Source organism: Halyomorpha halys, unplaced genomic scaffold, assembly GCF_000696795.3.
Source record: "Halyomorpha halys isolate HHAL.00 unplaced genomic scaffold, Hhal_1.1 Scaffold1749.1, whole genome shotgun sequence".
NCBI classification, from domain to species: Eukaryota; Metazoa; Arthropoda; class Insecta; order Hemiptera; family Pentatomidae; genus Halyomorpha; species Halyomorpha halys.
Genome location: NW_027113763.1, coordinates 111628 through 130598, shown reverse-complemented (window position 1 = coordinate 130598; position 18971 = coordinate 111628). Strand labels below are relative to the sequence as shown.

Below are 18971 nucleotides of genomic sequence, written 5' to 3'. Positions count from 1 at the left end.
AGTCGTTGATAAAAACATGCTTTACCCTATATTTATAACCTTTCTTTAGATTGTAAACAAGCGGCAGTAATCTCATTCAGAAATTCGAAGTGATTACAATGTTCATTTTAATATCTGCTTATGTGTTATTTGATGGATTTTAGTGCATATATTATATCATAACTGATATAATATTATGCACATATTCTGGAAATGGTATTTCCTCTCGTTACGCTTATAAATGAGAGTATAAATTCTAATTTAAGTAAAAGAGCCGTTACTTATTATGATGGTGAAAAATGGTTTGATGTATCGTATGGTGGCATTAAAGGCGCTGTTAACAAAATTCAATGCTTTTTGAAAGAAAAAGTTTTACAAAATGAATCAAAATATGTATTGCTTCATTTAAACATTACTGTTACATATCCCTCTCTAGTTTTAGGGTAAAGGAAACGATTTTAATAAAATAAATATATAAAACCCCATGTTTCATATTAATTTATAATATAATTTATTTTAGTGTTCTTGCTGTGGGTCTTGGATTTTTATGTATTGACACTGAAAATGAGAATACAATTGATCAATATATCGATGAAAATTCTGTTAAATACATTATTTCAAATATTTACTATGATAAATCACATCAAACATCATTTCTTTGCAATGCCAACTTTGAAGGAAGCATTTCTATTCATGGAGAGACAGTGGGATTATGGATGACATGTAAAGTATTAACCAATAAACATTTTTATGTCCCACTATAATAGTATTCATATTCATCTTTTCAGGCTATGATAATAAGTCTAATAAAATACCATTTATCTATGCTATAAAAACCTCTGGAACTACGGGGAAGGCAAAGATTGTGCAGGTACTGCACGAGTGCATTTTTCCCAATCTTATAGATTTAAGGTGGTATTTTCTATTTTGCATGGGAATTTAGATGAGTGAAGTAAGTTCAATTTTTATTTATTTCCATCTTTCCCTACCTTTTGAGCTATGTTGGTGCTCGCATCAACTCAATTTTACTCATGTATACATAATATCGAACTGCCACTAATAAAATAATCTACAATTTAAATTGATCCTTTCTCTCTCAATTATTTCAGCTCTCCAACGTTTTGGTCCTTAGACCATTATCAAGGAGACAACCTAATTTTTTTTAATATATTATTCCCTCACACGACACTAATATTTCTTAGATATACCTCATTATTCATAAAAAAACATTTTGTTTTACAGACCATTACCCATGTCAATCAATCTTCAAAACAAAAACAATTATCAAAATGTTTCTATTGAAATTAACCATTCTCAAACAATTATTTAAAAAATATATTAAATAAAAAACTTATATTGTTTGTAATTGTTTACAATCTATTTAATTTGCTGTTTATCTTCTTCTTCTTTCTAGTGATCTTCCAGAAGTAGGTCTTGAATAGGGCTGGGCTTGTAAATACCCATGTACAAACTCTTTGTATTACTACTGTTTTGATAATTTTCTTCAGGCACTAATTGAGGGGTCTTAACCTCTGACAGGGCAAAGAGTCTGGTTTCCCTCAGCAATCTGGTTCATACAGCCTCCAAAGTGGTGCAGTCTAGGATGTTTTGTCGATGTTTTACTGTCACTTGACAGTTTCCGATATGCTTCAGAATGGACACAGTGGGTTGTTCTCATGTTCCCATGCCCCATTAGAAATTATGAGAGGTAGTAGTCAGGAAGGACCCACTTCACTTTCAAATGTGACTACCACGGCTTCTTTGTATATCATTGACGCACCCTTTGTCTCCATTCGGATAAACACAATTTTTATAACAAGTAAACAATCCAAACAGCTAATTCATTGCTCAAAACCTTTTCTACTACTTGCATAGAAAGTTCTCTACCTGTTTGAATTAAAAAATTTCCAATGAGCTGTTAATAGTTGGCCGTAGATTGATATGTGGAGAAGATGGTCAATGGGTCTATGATATTTATTAATTTAATTGATGTTAGTGATGGTCGATACTTATGTTTGAAAGTCACTATTATTATTTATTTTTTCGTACTGATAAAGTTTCCAAGTTCTGTATTAAAACTATAAATATTTTACTTAACTTACTTCACTTTCAATTCCTTTATAAATGTTTTTTCAATTTTATTCATTTTTTTAACTGGTTAATTGACTATTTAATTGTTTCAGTGCTATTCTACAAGTGAGCAATACAGATGTTTTTATGCTTATGACAGCCATTACATTTGATCCATCAGTCATAGAATTGTTTTTGCCATTGATGAACGGTGCTACCTTATGTATTGTTGAAAAATATGTTAAACAAAATCCAGACTTGTTATTGGATATTTTATTTCCTACTTCAGGAGGTTTGGTTACAATATTGCAGACCACACCCTCTCTATTCAGAAGATGGAATACAACAGTCTTACAAAAGAGGGTATTTACTGCGAAGTCAATGTTGAAAAACTTGATTTTAGGTAGGTTTAGTTTTATTGATATTTTTATATTTATTATAAATCTCTTAACAATAACGCTATCTTGATGTTTTATGTTGGGTTCTTCATTTAGTTTCTCAATAAGAATTATAAATTAATTGATAAAATTTAATGAACCATTAATAATTAATCATTGTATCCTTGACGATTTAGTTATAGTTTTATTTATAACAATTTTTATCTTGCTCTGTCTGAAACTATACCCATTTGTTATCTATCCACTTTTGTTTTCAGGTGGCGAAGAATTTCCTAGTGTAAATGAACTTAAATCATGGAATCTAATAAAAAATATCAACATTTACAATATCTATGGTGTCACTGAAGTTTCTTGTTGGGCATCTATAAAACGAGTTTGGCCTGCTAAGAAAATTGAAATTGATATTGGAATACCTTTATGTGAAACTCTATTTAAAATAGAGACAGATAACCAAAATGAGGGAGAATTGTTTATTGGTAAGCATGACAGAATCCTCTTTCTTTCTATTCCTAATTGTCTTGTCAAATTAAAGAAAAACAAAAACATTCAAGAAATAAAGAAATGACCTCCTCTTTAATGTTTAGTATTTGGATTTGTACAGAGTAAAAATGTATACTTCACTCATTTTACACTTGAATCTAAAAAAACTAACAGGTTTGGTGAAAAATTGATTCTTTACAGAATTGTAGTAACATTAAATTTCCTACTGAAGTGGATTATTTTACTTTTTTTTTCTCAACTATGTTGTTTCCAAGATATGGAGGAAACAAATATTACCTGGTCAAATTAAATAACCAACAAAAAATGAAATAGTAACCAGTAAAATATGTGCAAAACAGTTCCACCATAGGTTTGAGCATTCAGTTTGGGTAGGAGGGGGAGGTGGATTTGGTACAAACTATTTTATTAGTTTTTTCTTATTCTTGAAAACTATTGAATTTGATTATATGAGCACTGTAAAAAATTGAAGTATACCATTACATTCCTTAATAATGTGTTCGTATAACTTATTTTTCTCAAAAACTAGTTTTGGAGATAAGCAGCGAGAAAATGTAGTTACATATTTGAGATACATAAAATTGTCAGAATAATAAAACTAAAGGATATAGAGTTGAGTTTCTTGGAGATAATAATAAGAGAGAATGTACAACCAGTTCTTGTGAATTTTAGGAATCGTCCAGTGAGTTGCTAAAGACCAACAGGCTACTGTAGAGTAATGCCAACTATTTTGTTGAAAATATTATTTTTTGTGGCTACCCTTATTCAAGTTCTGACATAAATAAAAATAACAAAAAAAAAAAAATATGGAGTTGAATATGTAGGACTTTATGAAATGTGTATAAAACATGTAGATAAAGTAAAATATGTGAATGGGAATTGGTTTAAATTGATTTCAATTGTATCATAGCACAATAAATGAGTATGTATATTGTGATACTTTTGTTAGTAAAAAATATGTAATTACTTTCAAATCCTAGCTCTATTCATCAGGAATAATGGAAAACAGTATTTCATCTTGTTGACATACAATTGATAAGCCATATTTGTCCCCTCTATATTTCTAAAACTATGTTATTTAGAATTTAGAAGATTTATTAGTTAAAGATTTTATGATGTTTAGGTAGTGAAAAAAAAATACATGAGTTGTTTCTAGTCTCTTTAGTAATAACTCATGTCTTTTTCATCTTCTTCCCTTGCTTCTGAAGACTATCTTTAATAATATCATAAAACATATTGAAGAGAATTATTATTTATAATAAATGTGTTCAATGTCACTCCACATACCAATCTCTTAGTTTTGAATAAAATGCTAAGTTATGGATAAGCCATATCTAATGCAATCTTAAATCTAATATCCATTGTCTTAACCTTTCATTCTGTGAGATCTATTATAAAAATCTGATTACTGGTTGAAATTGTATCTTAATAATGTTCATTTATATTTAAAATTAATAAATTATTTGAATTTTTAAATTTGTTTGTATATGATAAACTTTTAGGCAGTAAAACAAGAAAATGCTTGATCAATGATGAGGCACATGAGACAGTGAGTAACAAGGATGATATCTTATTCAGAGCGACTGGAGACATTTTCAAGGTTAGTTATAAGTTCATTTTATTATTAATAATATAAATGTAATGTATTCATTTAAAAAATATTAAGAAAATATATTTCAGATTTTTATTATCCCTTTCCCTTCTATTTTAATCCCATTTATTTTTATTTTCTAGTATGTTCCATACTTAAATGCCATGCTGTAACTAGTAGATTTCATTAATTCTTTATTTTTAAAGAAAGTGAATGGAAAGCTGTTCTTCAAAAGGAGAAAAGATGACATTTTAAAACGTTGGGGGACCAAGTTCAGTACATCTTCCCTTGAAGAATGTGTTAAATTACATAAAAATATATTAGCTTGTGTTTCTACAACATGCAAAATTAATCATCACATAAGGATTGGGTTGTTTATAATGGAAAAACATAGTTCTGATTTGAAGGACTTGAAACATTTTTTAAAAAAATCTTTACCCAAAGCCTCATGGCCCGACTCCATTGTAGTGCTTGACTCTTTCCCATTAACCGCTCATGGTAATTTGATTTTTAATATAAAAAAAACTTATTAATCTTTTTTAAAATTTATAATGAATTCAAGAAGTTATAAAGTTTGGTTTATTTTTAAGGAAAGATATGCCTCCGTTCATTGAATAAAATTTTACAAGAAGAGAAAAAATCAAAAAGCAGAGAAACATTTTATGAAATGTGGAGGCATTACAGCTCAGAGAATGCTTCCGGTTTCAATGATTTTTTTTCTGATGGAGGTGACTCATTGATGGCATTACAATTTGTAGAAGAATTGAAGCAAATATTTAATCATGTCCCAGATACAATTCTTGGAATGATTCTACAAAGGAAATCGTGCGACGAACTTTGGACTTATCTGGCAGATTATCAAGGTAAACTGTGAACGTCAGTTTCTAACTTTTATAGACAGTTGATTATGATTGTTTTAATTTAATTAACTACTTTAGGAAATAGTACATCTGAACAAAGAATAACACTAAATAACTTGTGTAATGAGACAACTAAGTCCAGAACAATAAATATTATTAAACTTGTTCAGAAAGGAAAAATCAGTATTTTTGCAAATTATAAACCAAATGGTGATTCTTGCATTTTAAGTGATGTTCAACTAACAGAAACATGGAAACTAAACCTTGGAAAGTGTATTGATGCTTCTCCTTTAGGAATGGAACTTATTAGGTAAGATTTTAGCCATTAAATTTCTGTTAAACTAGAAAAATTAGTAATTATTCATTTTGTTTATTTGTTGAATCAGTGGAGAAAAATTGTGTATTATTGGATCACACAGTGGAAGGGTTGTTGTTTTAGAAGTGAATACTGGAAGATTGATATCTGAATGTAATTTACCAGATCGTGTTGAATCATCTGCATGTATTTCCTTCAATGCTGAAATTTATTATATCGGTAAATATATTAAATAAAAAAACTATACTTTTTCATTTCTACCATTATTAATAACAGGTTTGGTCAAGGAAAATTTAAGAAATCATTTTAGATTGCTTATTTACCCAGTAAATGCCTGATTGAACCATATTATGTCTATACTTCTATTCTTATATTGTTACTTTCACTGTAATAATAATATTAAACTAAATTTTAATTTATAGAGCAAAAATGAATGTAAAAATATTTTATTTAATTTAATAATTTTAAAGTTAATTTAATTAACTTTGTAAAATAGGTTGTTATGATGGATGTGTTTATGCTGTGTCCTCTAAATGTGGAAAAATTATTTGGAATTTCAAAACAGAAGATATGGTTAAAAGTACTTGTTTAATATTTGAAGATTGCATTATATTTGGATCATATGACCGAAAAATGTATTGCTTATTTGAGGTATGTTTTTATTAGTACTTTCCTGGATATTAATATTTTAAAATACAATAGTTTCATAGATTAATCAGGAACAATTAGAATTTAATTTTCTTTGAATTTCTCTTGGTACTGATTTACTGCAGAGGCCATAAGAAAGGTTGACATGTTGAGTGTTGATGTTGAAGTGGTTTGACAGTAAGTTTCTCTTCCCTGATGCCCACAGGCTCTTTGCTATTTAATCTGTATTTTTAGATAGGATTTGGAAAATCCCCGCTACCTGTTTGCAAATAGTTTTTGTAAGACTTTATAGGCACATCAAAAACATTGGCTAATAGACATATTTCATTTTACTTTTACGTTTTTTTTTTTAATTAAGTAGGGCTGATTTAAATTACGAAATGCAGTCCAGCCAAATAAGGATAAAAATAGAGTTCTTAGTAAAAACGTTTAGAGAAGTTACTTATTTATATTTTTTTGAGGTCCTGGTTATGAATTTAAACTTTCTGTCAATGTTTTCTGCTGAGACCTCTTTCCAGTCTCCAATTGGCTGGACTAGATTCCATCTTATAATTTTACTTGCTCTCAATTCTTAGAGAAGCATTTTAATAAAAATATCTTAGAATCAAAACTGTACATAATTTTATATGAAATAAATATTTTATACTAATTAAGATAATTTAGCACAAATTTATCTATCTTTGATTAAATCAGGGAAATAAAAAAAACTAAACTCTTAATAATGGAAAATGAGTCGTTGGTTGATTACAGCTCTTTCTGTTCCCTCATGTGTGAAGTGAAAAATGAATTCGTATTTATAATGTTAAACTAATCTGGTGACCATTTCAAATTACCTGAAGGTCAAAAGCTTTTTGTTTTGCAAAATAAGCTTTTATATATTTAGTAAATAAGTTTTATTTATTAATTATTTTAAATAATATTTGTGCAACATGCTAACATATTGGTAATATCTAACAATAAAAAAAAAAAAGTTTTTGGAGGGAAGGGATTTTTGTTGCATCAGTTTTCTCAGATAACTGGGGTGCTGTTTAGTAAATCTATTTGAAATATAAATTTCAGAATGGTTTCTTGAAGTGGAAAACACTCCTGAGAAGTCCCATATTGGCAGATCCAGTTTTGCATAACAATTGTATATATAGTGCTACCCTTGGAAGCATTGCTGTTTTAAACTCGGGCACTGGACAACTTTTATGGGAACTAAAACATGATCCTATATTTTCTACACCAGTGTTAAATGACTCATATTTAATAGTAGCAGATGTCACAGGACTTGTCCAATGGCTAAACATTAAAAATGGATTAGAGGTATCATAAAACTTACCATAACCATTATTTAATAATTTATAAGGTAGCTACAAAATTTATTGCAATTCTTTTTTTTTTTTTTTCAGGAATATGTGTTCAGAACTGATAGTGTCATTTTCTCATCCTTAGTAAAATTTATTATGAATGAAGAGGAAATAATAATCTTTGGGTGTAATGATGGCTTTGTATACTGTTTGAAAGAAAGAAAACTTCATTGGAAAATATTTCTTCATGACAGAATAGTATCAACACCATTTGTTGAACTTTGTCCAACATCTTCAAGTGGATCTGTTTTATGTTTTACTACTAAAGGAGAATTGTTTATTTTAAACATCAATAATGGGGAGAAATTATCGCATTATTCATTACCCGGTGAAGTATTTTCTTCACCAATACTGATTAATGGAAAGATTATCATTGGCTGTAGAGATGACAATGTTTATTGTTTAGATACAAAATGAATTAGTTCTAAAAGGAATGGTTCTCAAATAAATTACTTTATTTCTAATGTACATTTTTTTTAAATAAAAAAAAATATTACTGATCTTTGGACTCATTAAATACTAGGTGTCGATTACATTTTATGACCATATGTTTTCTGTTATAGCGTTAGTTAGCTTTTTCAATGGAGAGGCCCCTTCTATATCAACAAAGTCTTTCATTCCCTTAGGCTGCAAACGAAGCTTTATCGAAGGTTCGGATTGTGCCTCATTTTGATCAGGCCAATGAACAACTAAATGTACTGAACAGCCTGGTTTTAATACACCTATAAAAAAAAAAATTAACAAAATAAGATAGGAATATAAAAGAAATTAATAGAAGGGGGACTAAAAAATAAATGTAATTTTCCTAATCACTTGCAGTGATTGACAGAAGAAAGGTTCTAGAAAGAGAGGAGTAAGAGCAAATTGTTCAGGAGACGTAAGTCCGTCTTAGACTGAAGCACCACATAAGAAGTAAAATATATTAAGACATTATTTCCTTGAGTGGAAAGTATAATAAATAATTTTTTTTTTATTTTGAAAAGATTGATTTATTATGTATGAATTTCTGTTTAAAATTTGATTTGAATAAAATATATGAAGAAACACTAATTTTCAAATGTAATTTTAATATTTAATTCACAGATTGAATGAGAGATGGTCATAGGGTCTCTAACATATCGCACTAGTATTTCTAAAGTGACACAGTTATGACTATGAAAGAAATTGGTAAATATATCTTTATGAATCATCAAAACTGTATCAACCTAGCTTCAGAGCTTGTCCGCCATAGGGCACTTGTGTCACTCTTGCTGCCTTAATGCTATTCCCCCTCCATAGGCAAGAGTGTCACATTGTCAGTTGTCTTGAATTTTGAGTTGTGTCACTTTAGAAATACTAGTGCGATATGGTAAATGAAAAGGAGGGGACAGAAGATTATAGGGGATTGTGGTCTCACAGTGCTGTAACATTTTATTTATGATGGAATATTTCAAAAACATTTTCTTATACTTGTTAACTTAAAATACCTGCTTCTTGAGCTGCTGCCAACTTACTGACGACCCTACGCTCTACTTCATATTTAATACTTCTCGCACCATAATGCATGTTATATCCACCTGCTAATACTGTTTCAACACCTGTATCCCAATATAGGATGACATTATGTTTCTCCTTAGCCTGTAATCATTTAAGAATTTCCATTTTATAAGCAGAAAATAAGTAATTGCTTTGCAGAAGACAGGAGATAACAATGTAACAATGATGTTAGTCTCATGAAAAATATAGCTGATTTTTGTTTATGTAAACCCATCCAATAATTAAAATTCAAAGCTTTATTAATCCACTGATAAGGAATTTGGAGTGATTTCAGATATTCAAGACAGCAGACTAGAAGATTTTGAAATTCAGTAAAAAATGAAAGTTATTATGTTGAATCCACTATTTTCATAATTTTAAAATTTAAATTCAATTTTATTTTTGCTCAAAATTCTTTACCAGCAACCTGCTAACATCAATCTTCATGAAATAACCACAAACCATGTGGTTTATTAGCTATTAGTTTTTTCATTAACAATTTGTTAATGACTTTTGAAGACTGATAATTGATGAGGCCATTTTTTCGGTAAAACAGACATCACTAGAACACTAGATTTGACAAAGAATGCTATATTTTAATTTTTTAGTGAGAAAAACAAAAGGAATCATAAAAATATTGCTGTCCCAATGTTTTTAGGACATAAGGACCTAGAAGTTTCAATATTCATTATATTATACATAATATAAGCTATAAAATAGTACACATTAAACATACAAGCAAACAGATCATATTTTGCCAATGATTATTAAATTACCTGGGGGTAATTGAATCTGAAGCAGAAACAAGAGTCGACTATACATTTTTATCTGTCAATTTCTCAACAGAGTAAAGCTTTATTCAGTTTAGTTTACTGTCATTATAAATACTTTGTTTCCTATGTTTTCTCCTAGACGATGCAATGTCATTCTTTCAAAGAATAGTTACTAAATTAGAATTAGATAATAAACTTTATTTTCCTACTTGCCAGAATAATATAAAATTTTCTATTCTTGATGGTTTTGAATCTATCGATTAATATCTGAGCAATGTCACAAAATGAACTGTTTAGTGATATCGAGGAAGTGTCGCTTTGAACTTAGTGTTTGCGATTATTGACTAAATATTTTATATCCTCAAAAAGCATTGAGTTATATTTTCATGTAAACAGAATCATTCAACAAAACAATCTTGATTAATACTCAAATATTATAATTAATAAACAAATATCTTAGAATAAATAATCAATTATAGGAAAAATATTTTACAGTATATAATTTTGATTATAAAATTGATTTATTATCAATGAATTTTATCTTTACTGTTTCCTTTTCTATAATCCTAATTTTCCTCCAATCCAAATTCTCTCAATTTTCAATATTTCAAATTAATGAAGATGTAGTATATTTAAGAGCTAACAGATTTCTCATTAATGAAACAAAATGATGCTATATTAACTAAGTAATCCTACTATAAACTTAAGTAATCCTTTGACTTTTGGTCCTGGTACTTATAATTCATACCTTTGTTGCCCAGTAATTAAGTTCTTTTGATACAAGTTTATTAAGCTCAGAATTAGAAAAAGGAAGAAAATAAACTATTTCATTTATCCTTCCTAAGAATTCATCTCTTCCAAAATGTCTTTTCAGAATCGGTCTCACAACTTTATCTTTAAAACTACGAGATATTGTTACTTCCTCCGAAAATTCTTCCTCTGAAAATAAAGGTATTAAATTTAAAAAAAATATATATATATATACAAACTAACATGAGTATTGTATATCAAAATATAAACATTTTTGAAAAAAAACTTTGATGATGCATTCTTGCAAGTTCTGTAGACAACTTATGTACTGATTATTTGACAAGTTGAAGAAGGCAACTTATACTTGCAAAAATTCATGGCCTGCTATAAAAAAATATATAATTTCCTGTCTGAAAGATCTACAATTGATGATTGCCAATAAGCATCGAATATGCAATTAAATCAAATATATTTGCAGATCTCGTGCGAGCATTAGAAAATAAATATTTTCTAATTCATATTGTTTCATTATAAGCAATCTATTTTTCATACATTTGGTAGAATTAATGCATATTTCAAAGTGATATATGTTGTGCAGTTTAAAAAGGCCTTTTGTTAAATAATAAGTGTTAAAAAAAGTCTTTATCTTCTTTGCTCAAAGGTTTTGAGAAGTTTCGCTTTGTATTAATATAAAGAGCAATACCTTTTACGATTAATATATGCTTCATTTAACTAATTATTCACATATTTTGCTAGAAGGTTAGGCCATTGTCCTAGAACTACTCTAATGCAAGCACAGAAGTATAGTTTTCATCTTGTCAGGATCTTACCTTTTTTAGCAGCGAGCCGTTTTACATCTGACCTTAGTTGTATTGCATGCTCGGCTATTTCTTCAGATGCAAGGTTAGAGGTCATAACAAATATTGCATTCTTACATTCTACTGTTTTTCCTTTTCCGTCAGTAAGGCGGCCCTTACAAATCAAAAATAAGACTAATTAATTTATCTCAAGAATCGTAAATGATAAAATCTTATAACAAAAATGAGCCAAGTAAAATTTAGACATACAATTATTTTGATGAGTATAATAGAAAATTTAAACAGCTACAGAACAGAGTATTAGTGCAATTTCAACCAAGTAAAATAAGTTTAGATAACCGTATCACTGGCTGTGATTCAAAGATAGTAAGGCTCACAACAACAAATTTCCTAACATACAATTAGCAAATCTAACATAAGAAGATCTAAAACAACAAAGAAAATAGATTGGAAGAAGATAGTCCGGGTGGTGGTCAATAAAGGTATCCCTTTATTGACCGCCACCCGGACTATCTTCCTCCAATCTTCAACATACGATCAACTATCTTCTTCCAAAAGAAGAAAATAGTTGGAAAAACAGCGAATATTATATATAATAGTTAAAATTATATTATACCACAATAACAAATAAAATCTGTAGAAGCTCAGATAACTCTTAACCAAGTAGTGTTTCGACAAAACCTAATACATAGGAAACACATGAAAAACTTACTTCATCAAATAATTGAAGTAGAACAGTAAGCACATCAGGATGGGCCTTGTCAACTTCATCAAGCAGAACGACTGCATTAGGGCAATTTCGTAAATTTTTTGTCAATTGTCCTCCAGCATCATGGCCTACATAGCCAGGTGGAGCTCCGATGAGTTTTGCTACCTACCAATTCGACTATAATAATCTGCCCATGGTTGTGATATAATAAAAATATATAGAAAAGGAATTACTTCATGCTTCTCTTGATATTCAGACATATCTAACCGAATAAAAGATGCAGGGTTATCTTTATGCATATATCTTGCAACTTGTTTTGCCAATTCTGTTTTACCGATTCCTGAACTTCCAAGGAATAAAAATACAAGTGGATGCTCATCATCAGCCCAACCATTTTCTTTCCTACGAATAGCTACAATATTTAACTAAATTATTATTTTGTTGATGATATGATTGATGAATAATAATAGCTAATTACCTGAGGCAACTATTGATATTGCGCCTTCTTGACCTACAATATATTGCTTCAAACGCTGTTCTAATGGGAACTTCCTTCTCTCTTCTGCTTGCCTTTCTTTTTCATTTTCTTCAAACTAAAATTGATCAATTAGTGATTTTCATTAGACATTAAATAAAAAATAAAAGTTTAGTGTAAGATTAAAAAATAGAAACAGCCAATGTTTTAGAAACACATTTAGCCATTATACACTTTACCAAATATATATATTATATTTATTTTATTTCATTAAATGAATAGGCTTAAATAAAATAGTAATAGGTATTGTAAATTGACTAAAGTAGCAGACACAAAATGAGACCACAGGCCATTTTTGTTGCATTTAATTCTAACATAACAATTGCTGGAATCTAAACTGCTAATAGATAGCAATGTATACCAAACCTTGTAGCCTAATACTATGCAAAATTCATTATAATATTAATTTAACTGGTATTAAGTTTTATATTAGAATAGTGTAAACATTAAAATAATTCCTTTGAGCAGTCCTAATTTTATTATGATGAATTGTGAATCTATATGTAAAAGATCCCAAATGTTTTGTCAGTTATTGATGAGTAAAGTTGTGAAGTAAGAATTGAAAACACCAGAATATCTCAGACCCTCCATTTTTGTTCTGGTTTACCTCCTACCTGGTCATTTCTGACAAATGAGTGGGGATTGTCCTATAGGTAACCAACCTATTTTGACCAGAGTGGGAGGGTTGAGTTTTCATCCCACAGGACTGCCACAAAAGTCAACCCACCCAGGCCAGAACCTAACCAGTTCCATTGCAGGCAACACCTCAACTCACACAGCTACAACAGCCTCTCCCCAGATCCACCTAATGTCCTGTCAGCTCCTATAGTACTCTACTTGATTGTATAATTTTTTTTCTACAAAACCCTACAAAATTTATAACTACCCCTCGATTAAGATAAATGAGCTATATAGTAATACTTATACCGATATGGAAGAAGAAGAATTTCAATCATTGTTATTTTGTACTTTAAAAGAAGAAATGCTCTGAACGCTAGAGATAAGTTACCACAGAAGATCAAGATAGCAAGACCAGTTCAAGGATATAGATTCATTATTTGTGATCAATATGGTTAAGTAACCGTTAACTGATCCCAAAATTAAATAACCTTCCAAAACGATCACAGTCAATCACCAATTACTTCTAATTGATATTCATATTATTAACTAATATAGAGCCATAGGTCTTTTTTATTAAACAAATGCTTTAAAAATTAGCATGACTATTAACAATACAGCAAATTTGATTAGCATATATAAACCAAAAAGAATAAACAGCTCCTATAATATAATATTACTGCTTTAATTAGATCACAGCTGAGGACTTCTGCTCACTCAAAAGGGATAAAAAAAACCTTACGGATTTTTTTCAGCTGAGGTCTGACCTTAATCACATAAATACAAATCATTTTAAGGTTAAGTTTATAAAAGATAATTATAGCCAACCATTTTCTCATTGAGTGTACATAAATACATGACCACCCATCATTGCAAGTGGCAGTTGAGATTAACATCTCAATCTTACACTACAAAGAATATTACTATAATATGTAAAGAATATTTTGTTATATTCATTCAAAACAATAAGATTTTAACTAAACACATTTAAAAATGAAATTAATACCTTTACAATATATTCTTTCAAAACGTGTTCAATCTCTTTATGATCATGAGCTAGGTCTATGGCTTTATGTCCAGATGCTTCAATCAGTGGATTAGCACCTGCTGCAATCAATGATAGAACACAATCTAAACTGTGAGCTAGCACTGCATAGTGCAGTGGCGTAAAACCGAGATAATTTTCTTGTGCTCGAAGTACATCACTGAATTCAGTTTCCCTCTGAAGTAGAACTGAAAACAAGCATGGATATCTTGTTTAGACAAACTAATTAAAGTTTAGTCAAACTTTCGACTAATTATTAAACATAGAAAGAATGTCTCCATAAATATATGGGCTGTTCTTTGTTAAATCTTACTTATTTGATGTCCAATATTAGGTTAAGAATAATTTTCAGGTCTTAAATGAAAACTACCTGACAGTCGGGGATCTGTTCAATCACCATGATGTAACCAATCCAATCTTTATTTATATAATTTTCTTCTAATTGTCAATTTACAGCTGATATAACAATAAATGAGATATCTGTTAATACTGATATTCCATTCCATTTATTTAAAGATACAAATAAATTTTAAATTAGATTTATATTATTCTGTAAACATATAAACTGTTTCCTAATTATCTTTAAGAGTGAGTCAGTAAATAAATAAATAAGTGAAATTTTAACCAAATCTGGAATAAAAACCTTCAAAAGTGTTAAGGCCTTTTTCATGAGCAGTTCTATAATTGTTTATATACTCGTCTCCAGCATTTACATCACATCCAGCTTCTATCAATATTTTTAGAATTTCTGAATTCCCATTTACAGCAGCAAGATGCAATGCAGTCCATCCAAGGTGATGTTTTAAATTAGCATCCACAGATCCATCCTTTAAAAACCTTAAAAAATAGGACAGGAGTGACATTAATATAAAAAATGCAGATAATTATATTTTAGATAAGAGTTTTTGAGCCTGAGGTATTAAAATGTTCAACATGTAATAATTCAAAGCAATAAATTTAGTTATGTAAAGTAAATCCTGAGAAAACTTACTTTCTGAGTTCTTTCGATGAACCATATCTAACACAGTTAAAAAACTTCACCTCTGGGGAAAAATTTATTATCAATTAAACTGCCACTTTTGATAGTCACATTAAGTTTAATAACCTAACGAGAATTACCTGTTTTATTTTGCCTTTTACATTCTGCAATGATCAAACAAAAGCCAAAAGCCAGAGCTAACTTTTTCCTCAATGACCACTGATTTCTTTTATCATGATTCTCTGGTAAAACCAAAGTCTTTAATGTAAAATTTTCAGAATATTGTTCGACATTCGAATCTATTTTTCGGAGAATTTTTGAGGTGTTTTTACGGTTATCTGTACGAGTGAGAATAATCTGTGAATTTGATTGAAAATTACGACCTAAAAAAAGCCATTCTTTCTTACTTCCTAGCCTTTTTGAATAAGTAACAATGCCTGCCATAAGATGGTTATCTGAAATAGTTAGTCGCAAGTAATATCTGGCTTGTCATTTCCAATCTAAGAACCTGAATTTGGAGATGCCATTATAGCCGTGAAATAACCTCAAAATCACTTGAAACCTTTATTTTACCGTTTTCCATAGTGATTACAGTATAAGAGATATTGATTTACTTCAGAGGATGAAAAATAACCCAATTCCAAATATCATCATTGAGGCATCATCTAGAAAATTAATTTAAGTTTTGTCGAAAGTATTTTTTGAAGCATTCAAAGATAGACCGTTAGCACTAAGTCGCTCGAACACCTGTTGCAAATAGACCTCATGTTCTTTCTCATCCCTGGCAATCAGAAAATTATGCGAGTACGGATAAACTAAATCGAAGTTACTCATGATATTATCGGCAAAACGTAGAAATGTCAGTGCTGCGTTTCGCAGTGCAAAAGGCACGCGTAGATATTCAATCAGCCCAAAAGTGGTGATGATGTCACTATTTTCCAAGTCTTCTTCAGCGATTGGAATGTGATAAAGGCTCGAACGATGTCCAACGCTGAGAAAATCTTCTTGTCTTGCAACTGCGTAGTGAAATTCATGAAGTTGGGAACTGAATACCTGTCCGCGATAGTGATGATGTTTAGTCGACGGTAGTGACCATAAGGAATGCACCACACGTCCGCTATCGCTAAACCTGTTTGCTGGTCGATAAATTTCTAGAATAGGTTCCTTTGTATCAGCAATAATGAATGCCCATTGAGAGGTCGACCAACTTGTAATGTCTTCTCACAATAGGTACTAATGATAGGAACGGTTGCGAGGTCTAGTCTTGAATTACCTATCTTTACTTCCGGAGTAGTATCAAGATTCTCTACGAAGTTCAGCTATTTCAACTAGAAGTTGGCGAAATTCACGGAGAAGTTTGTTGATAGACGATTGTGGCTGTAAAGGTTCATTCTGAGATGAGGTAGTCACGTAAACTTCCTGGGACGCGTCGATTTCGACGATCTTATCGGCAGTTGCGGCATGTTCGCAAGATCGTCTAGGCCAGAATAGCTTGAATCTGATCAGGGAAATTTCGAAGCCAAAAATTTCTAACAACTTTTCAAGTGTCGTACCAGCTACGCAGAAGTTGGGAAGAACGCTAGTTCCCAAGCTGAGAATCTTGTAGAAGTCTCTGAATGCACCTAGACTCAAATTCTCCATACAGACTTCTACAAGATTCTCAGCTCGCGAACTAGCGTTCCTCCCAACTTCTGCGTAGTTGGTACGACCCTAGGAAAGATGGTAGAAATCTTTGGCTTCGAAATTTTCCTAATTGGATGCAAAATATTCTTGCCTCGACTGACAGAAAGTTAGACTTTTCTTAAGACAATCAAAAGGGTTTTGAATTCCTGGTTCGGAGATTATATCGCTGTCTCAGTTTAACTATGTAACATATCAAAACACGGTTATTTTGTAGTATGCATGGAGTCTTAGTAATACGGATAAGATCAATAATGTTCCAAACTGTATTGTCTCGAAATATTTTTTTTACTTAGATTTTATGATATGTTTGACTATTATTCTGTGTTTCACCGTATAGATCTTACCCATATTGCTAAGATTACATGTATATCTCAAAATAAACATTTTTTATGATGTTACACTTTTGAAATGGGACAGCAATATCAGCAACCTGTTAGAATTTATCGATACCTATTTACCAATACCGACTTGGACTTTATGATTTGTGTTGTCACTTTAGAGTTGTACAATACAGTTTCAACATGTTAAGACCATACCGTCAGGTTAGCTTGATGAAATGTAGGAAGTCTATGGTAGCACCACAGAATGACGAAATTTCTGTTACCTTTGTGAAGTAGGATCGGACAAATTTACCTTTGTGGCCTAAGTTTGACCTGCAGTACGAGGGTGGTCTGAAAAGTTTCCGACCTAACAAAAATAGAAGACATTTTTTCCGAAATGTTTTTTGTATTTTTCAACATAGTCTCCTTGTAACTCTACACACTTTTCCCAGCGATGCTCCCACCTGTGTAACCCGTCCAAAAAGTACTCGGCGGTTTTTTCTACAAAATAATTATTCACGAAGGTGATTGCCTCTTCATTTGACGAAAATCTCTGTCCCTGGAGCGCAATTTTTAGTTGAGGGAACAAAAAGAAGTCGTTTGGTGAGTAAGGCAGATCTGGTGAGTAATCAATGATCAAGTTGTCTAGGTGAAACAGGATTTTCATTTTCTGTAAATGTGGCCGTTTTTCCGCAAGTTCTGCCTTCAGCTTGTCAAGTAATGATGCGTAGTATGCTCCTGTAATAGTTTTTTTTGTTTGTAGATAGTCAATTAAAATAACTCTACGAATATCCCAAAAAACAGTCGCCAACACTTTCCCAGCCGAGAAAACAGTTTTTGCTTATTTTGGAGCCGGTTCCCCCTTCGCAGTCCACTGTTTGGACTGTATTTTTGTTTCGGGTGTATAATGGTGTATCCAAGTTTCTTCTATAGTAATTAATCGGCACCAAAACTCAGATTTATTGGGCCTAAACTGCGCCAACAGAGCGTTGGAAATGTTCATTCGAACACATTTTTGGTATAACGTGAGCAAACGCGGCACTCAACTTGCGGACAGCTTTCTCATATCTAAATGTTGATTTAATATGTAACGAACTTCTTTTAGCACTTTCATAACCTCTGCTATCTCTCTTACTTTAATTCGGCGGTCGTCTAGCTCCATTTGGTGAACTTTGGCGATGTTTTCGGCGGTAGTTGCAGTTTTTGGACGTCCCGAACGTTCATCGTTTCCCAAGCTCTTGTGGCCCCGTTTAAATTCAGCTGCCCAAAATTTCACTGTGGTATATTTTGGTGCAGAATCCCCATACACAGAATCCAGCTCTTGTTTGCGTAGGCGTATTTCAAAAATAAATATTTAATGACAGCTCGATACATGATTTTGTTCTATTTCACAAAAACACTCACATCAACTCACTCAAACGACTAAAACATAGTCGAGGGAGGGAGTCGGAGAGGGAGAGGGAGAGGGGGGGGGAGAAAGAGAGAGAGAGAGAGAGAGAGAGAGAGAGAGAGAGAGA

The 18971-nt window shown here is 31.0% G+C and overlaps 2 protein-coding genes across 3 annotated transcripts; one reads left to right on the top strand and one right to left on the bottom strand.

Moving 5' to 3' along the window:
• Positions 1-56: 56 nt before the first annotated feature.
• On the top strand, positions 57-8228 carry Aasdh (Aminoadipate-semialdehyde dehydrogenase). Of its 2 annotated transcripts, XM_014435941.3 has the most exons (13): positions 57-422; positions 500-702; positions 768-891; positions 2163-2452; positions 2705-2923; positions 4448-4545; positions 4743-5034; positions 5127-5399; positions 5475-5706; positions 5783-5931; positions 6209-6363; positions 7420-7665; positions 7752-8228. In XM_014435941.3, the coding sequence occupies exons 1-13, from the start codon at positions 193-195 to the stop codon at positions 8124-8126; spliced, it is 2886 nt and encodes a 961-aa protein (XP_014291427.1). In that variant the 5' UTR covers positions 57-192; the 3' UTR covers positions 8127-8228. The 2 variants fall into 2 exon arrangements, with proteins under 2 accessions (XP_014291427.1, XP_014291428.1); XM_014435942.3 differs by lacking the exons at positions 57-422; positions 768-891 and having other exon boundaries at positions 560-702.
• Positions 8141-16144, bottom strand: LOC106690506 (mitochondrial disaggregase). Its single transcript, XM_014435945.3, has 11 exons — positions 15592-16144; positions 15464-15515; positions 15116-15309; positions 14434-14660; positions 12753-12867; positions 12508-12686; positions 12278-12439; positions 11578-11719; positions 10746-10936; positions 9176-9326; positions 8141-8431 (listed from the first exon to the last, which is right to left on the bottom strand). Exons 1-11 carry the CDS (start codon positions 15893-15895, stop codon positions 8247-8249), a joined length of 1902 nt encoding a protein of 633 aa, XP_014291431.1. The 5' UTR covers positions 15896-16144; the 3' UTR covers positions 8141-8246.
• Positions 16145-18971: the final 2827 nt, after the last annotated feature.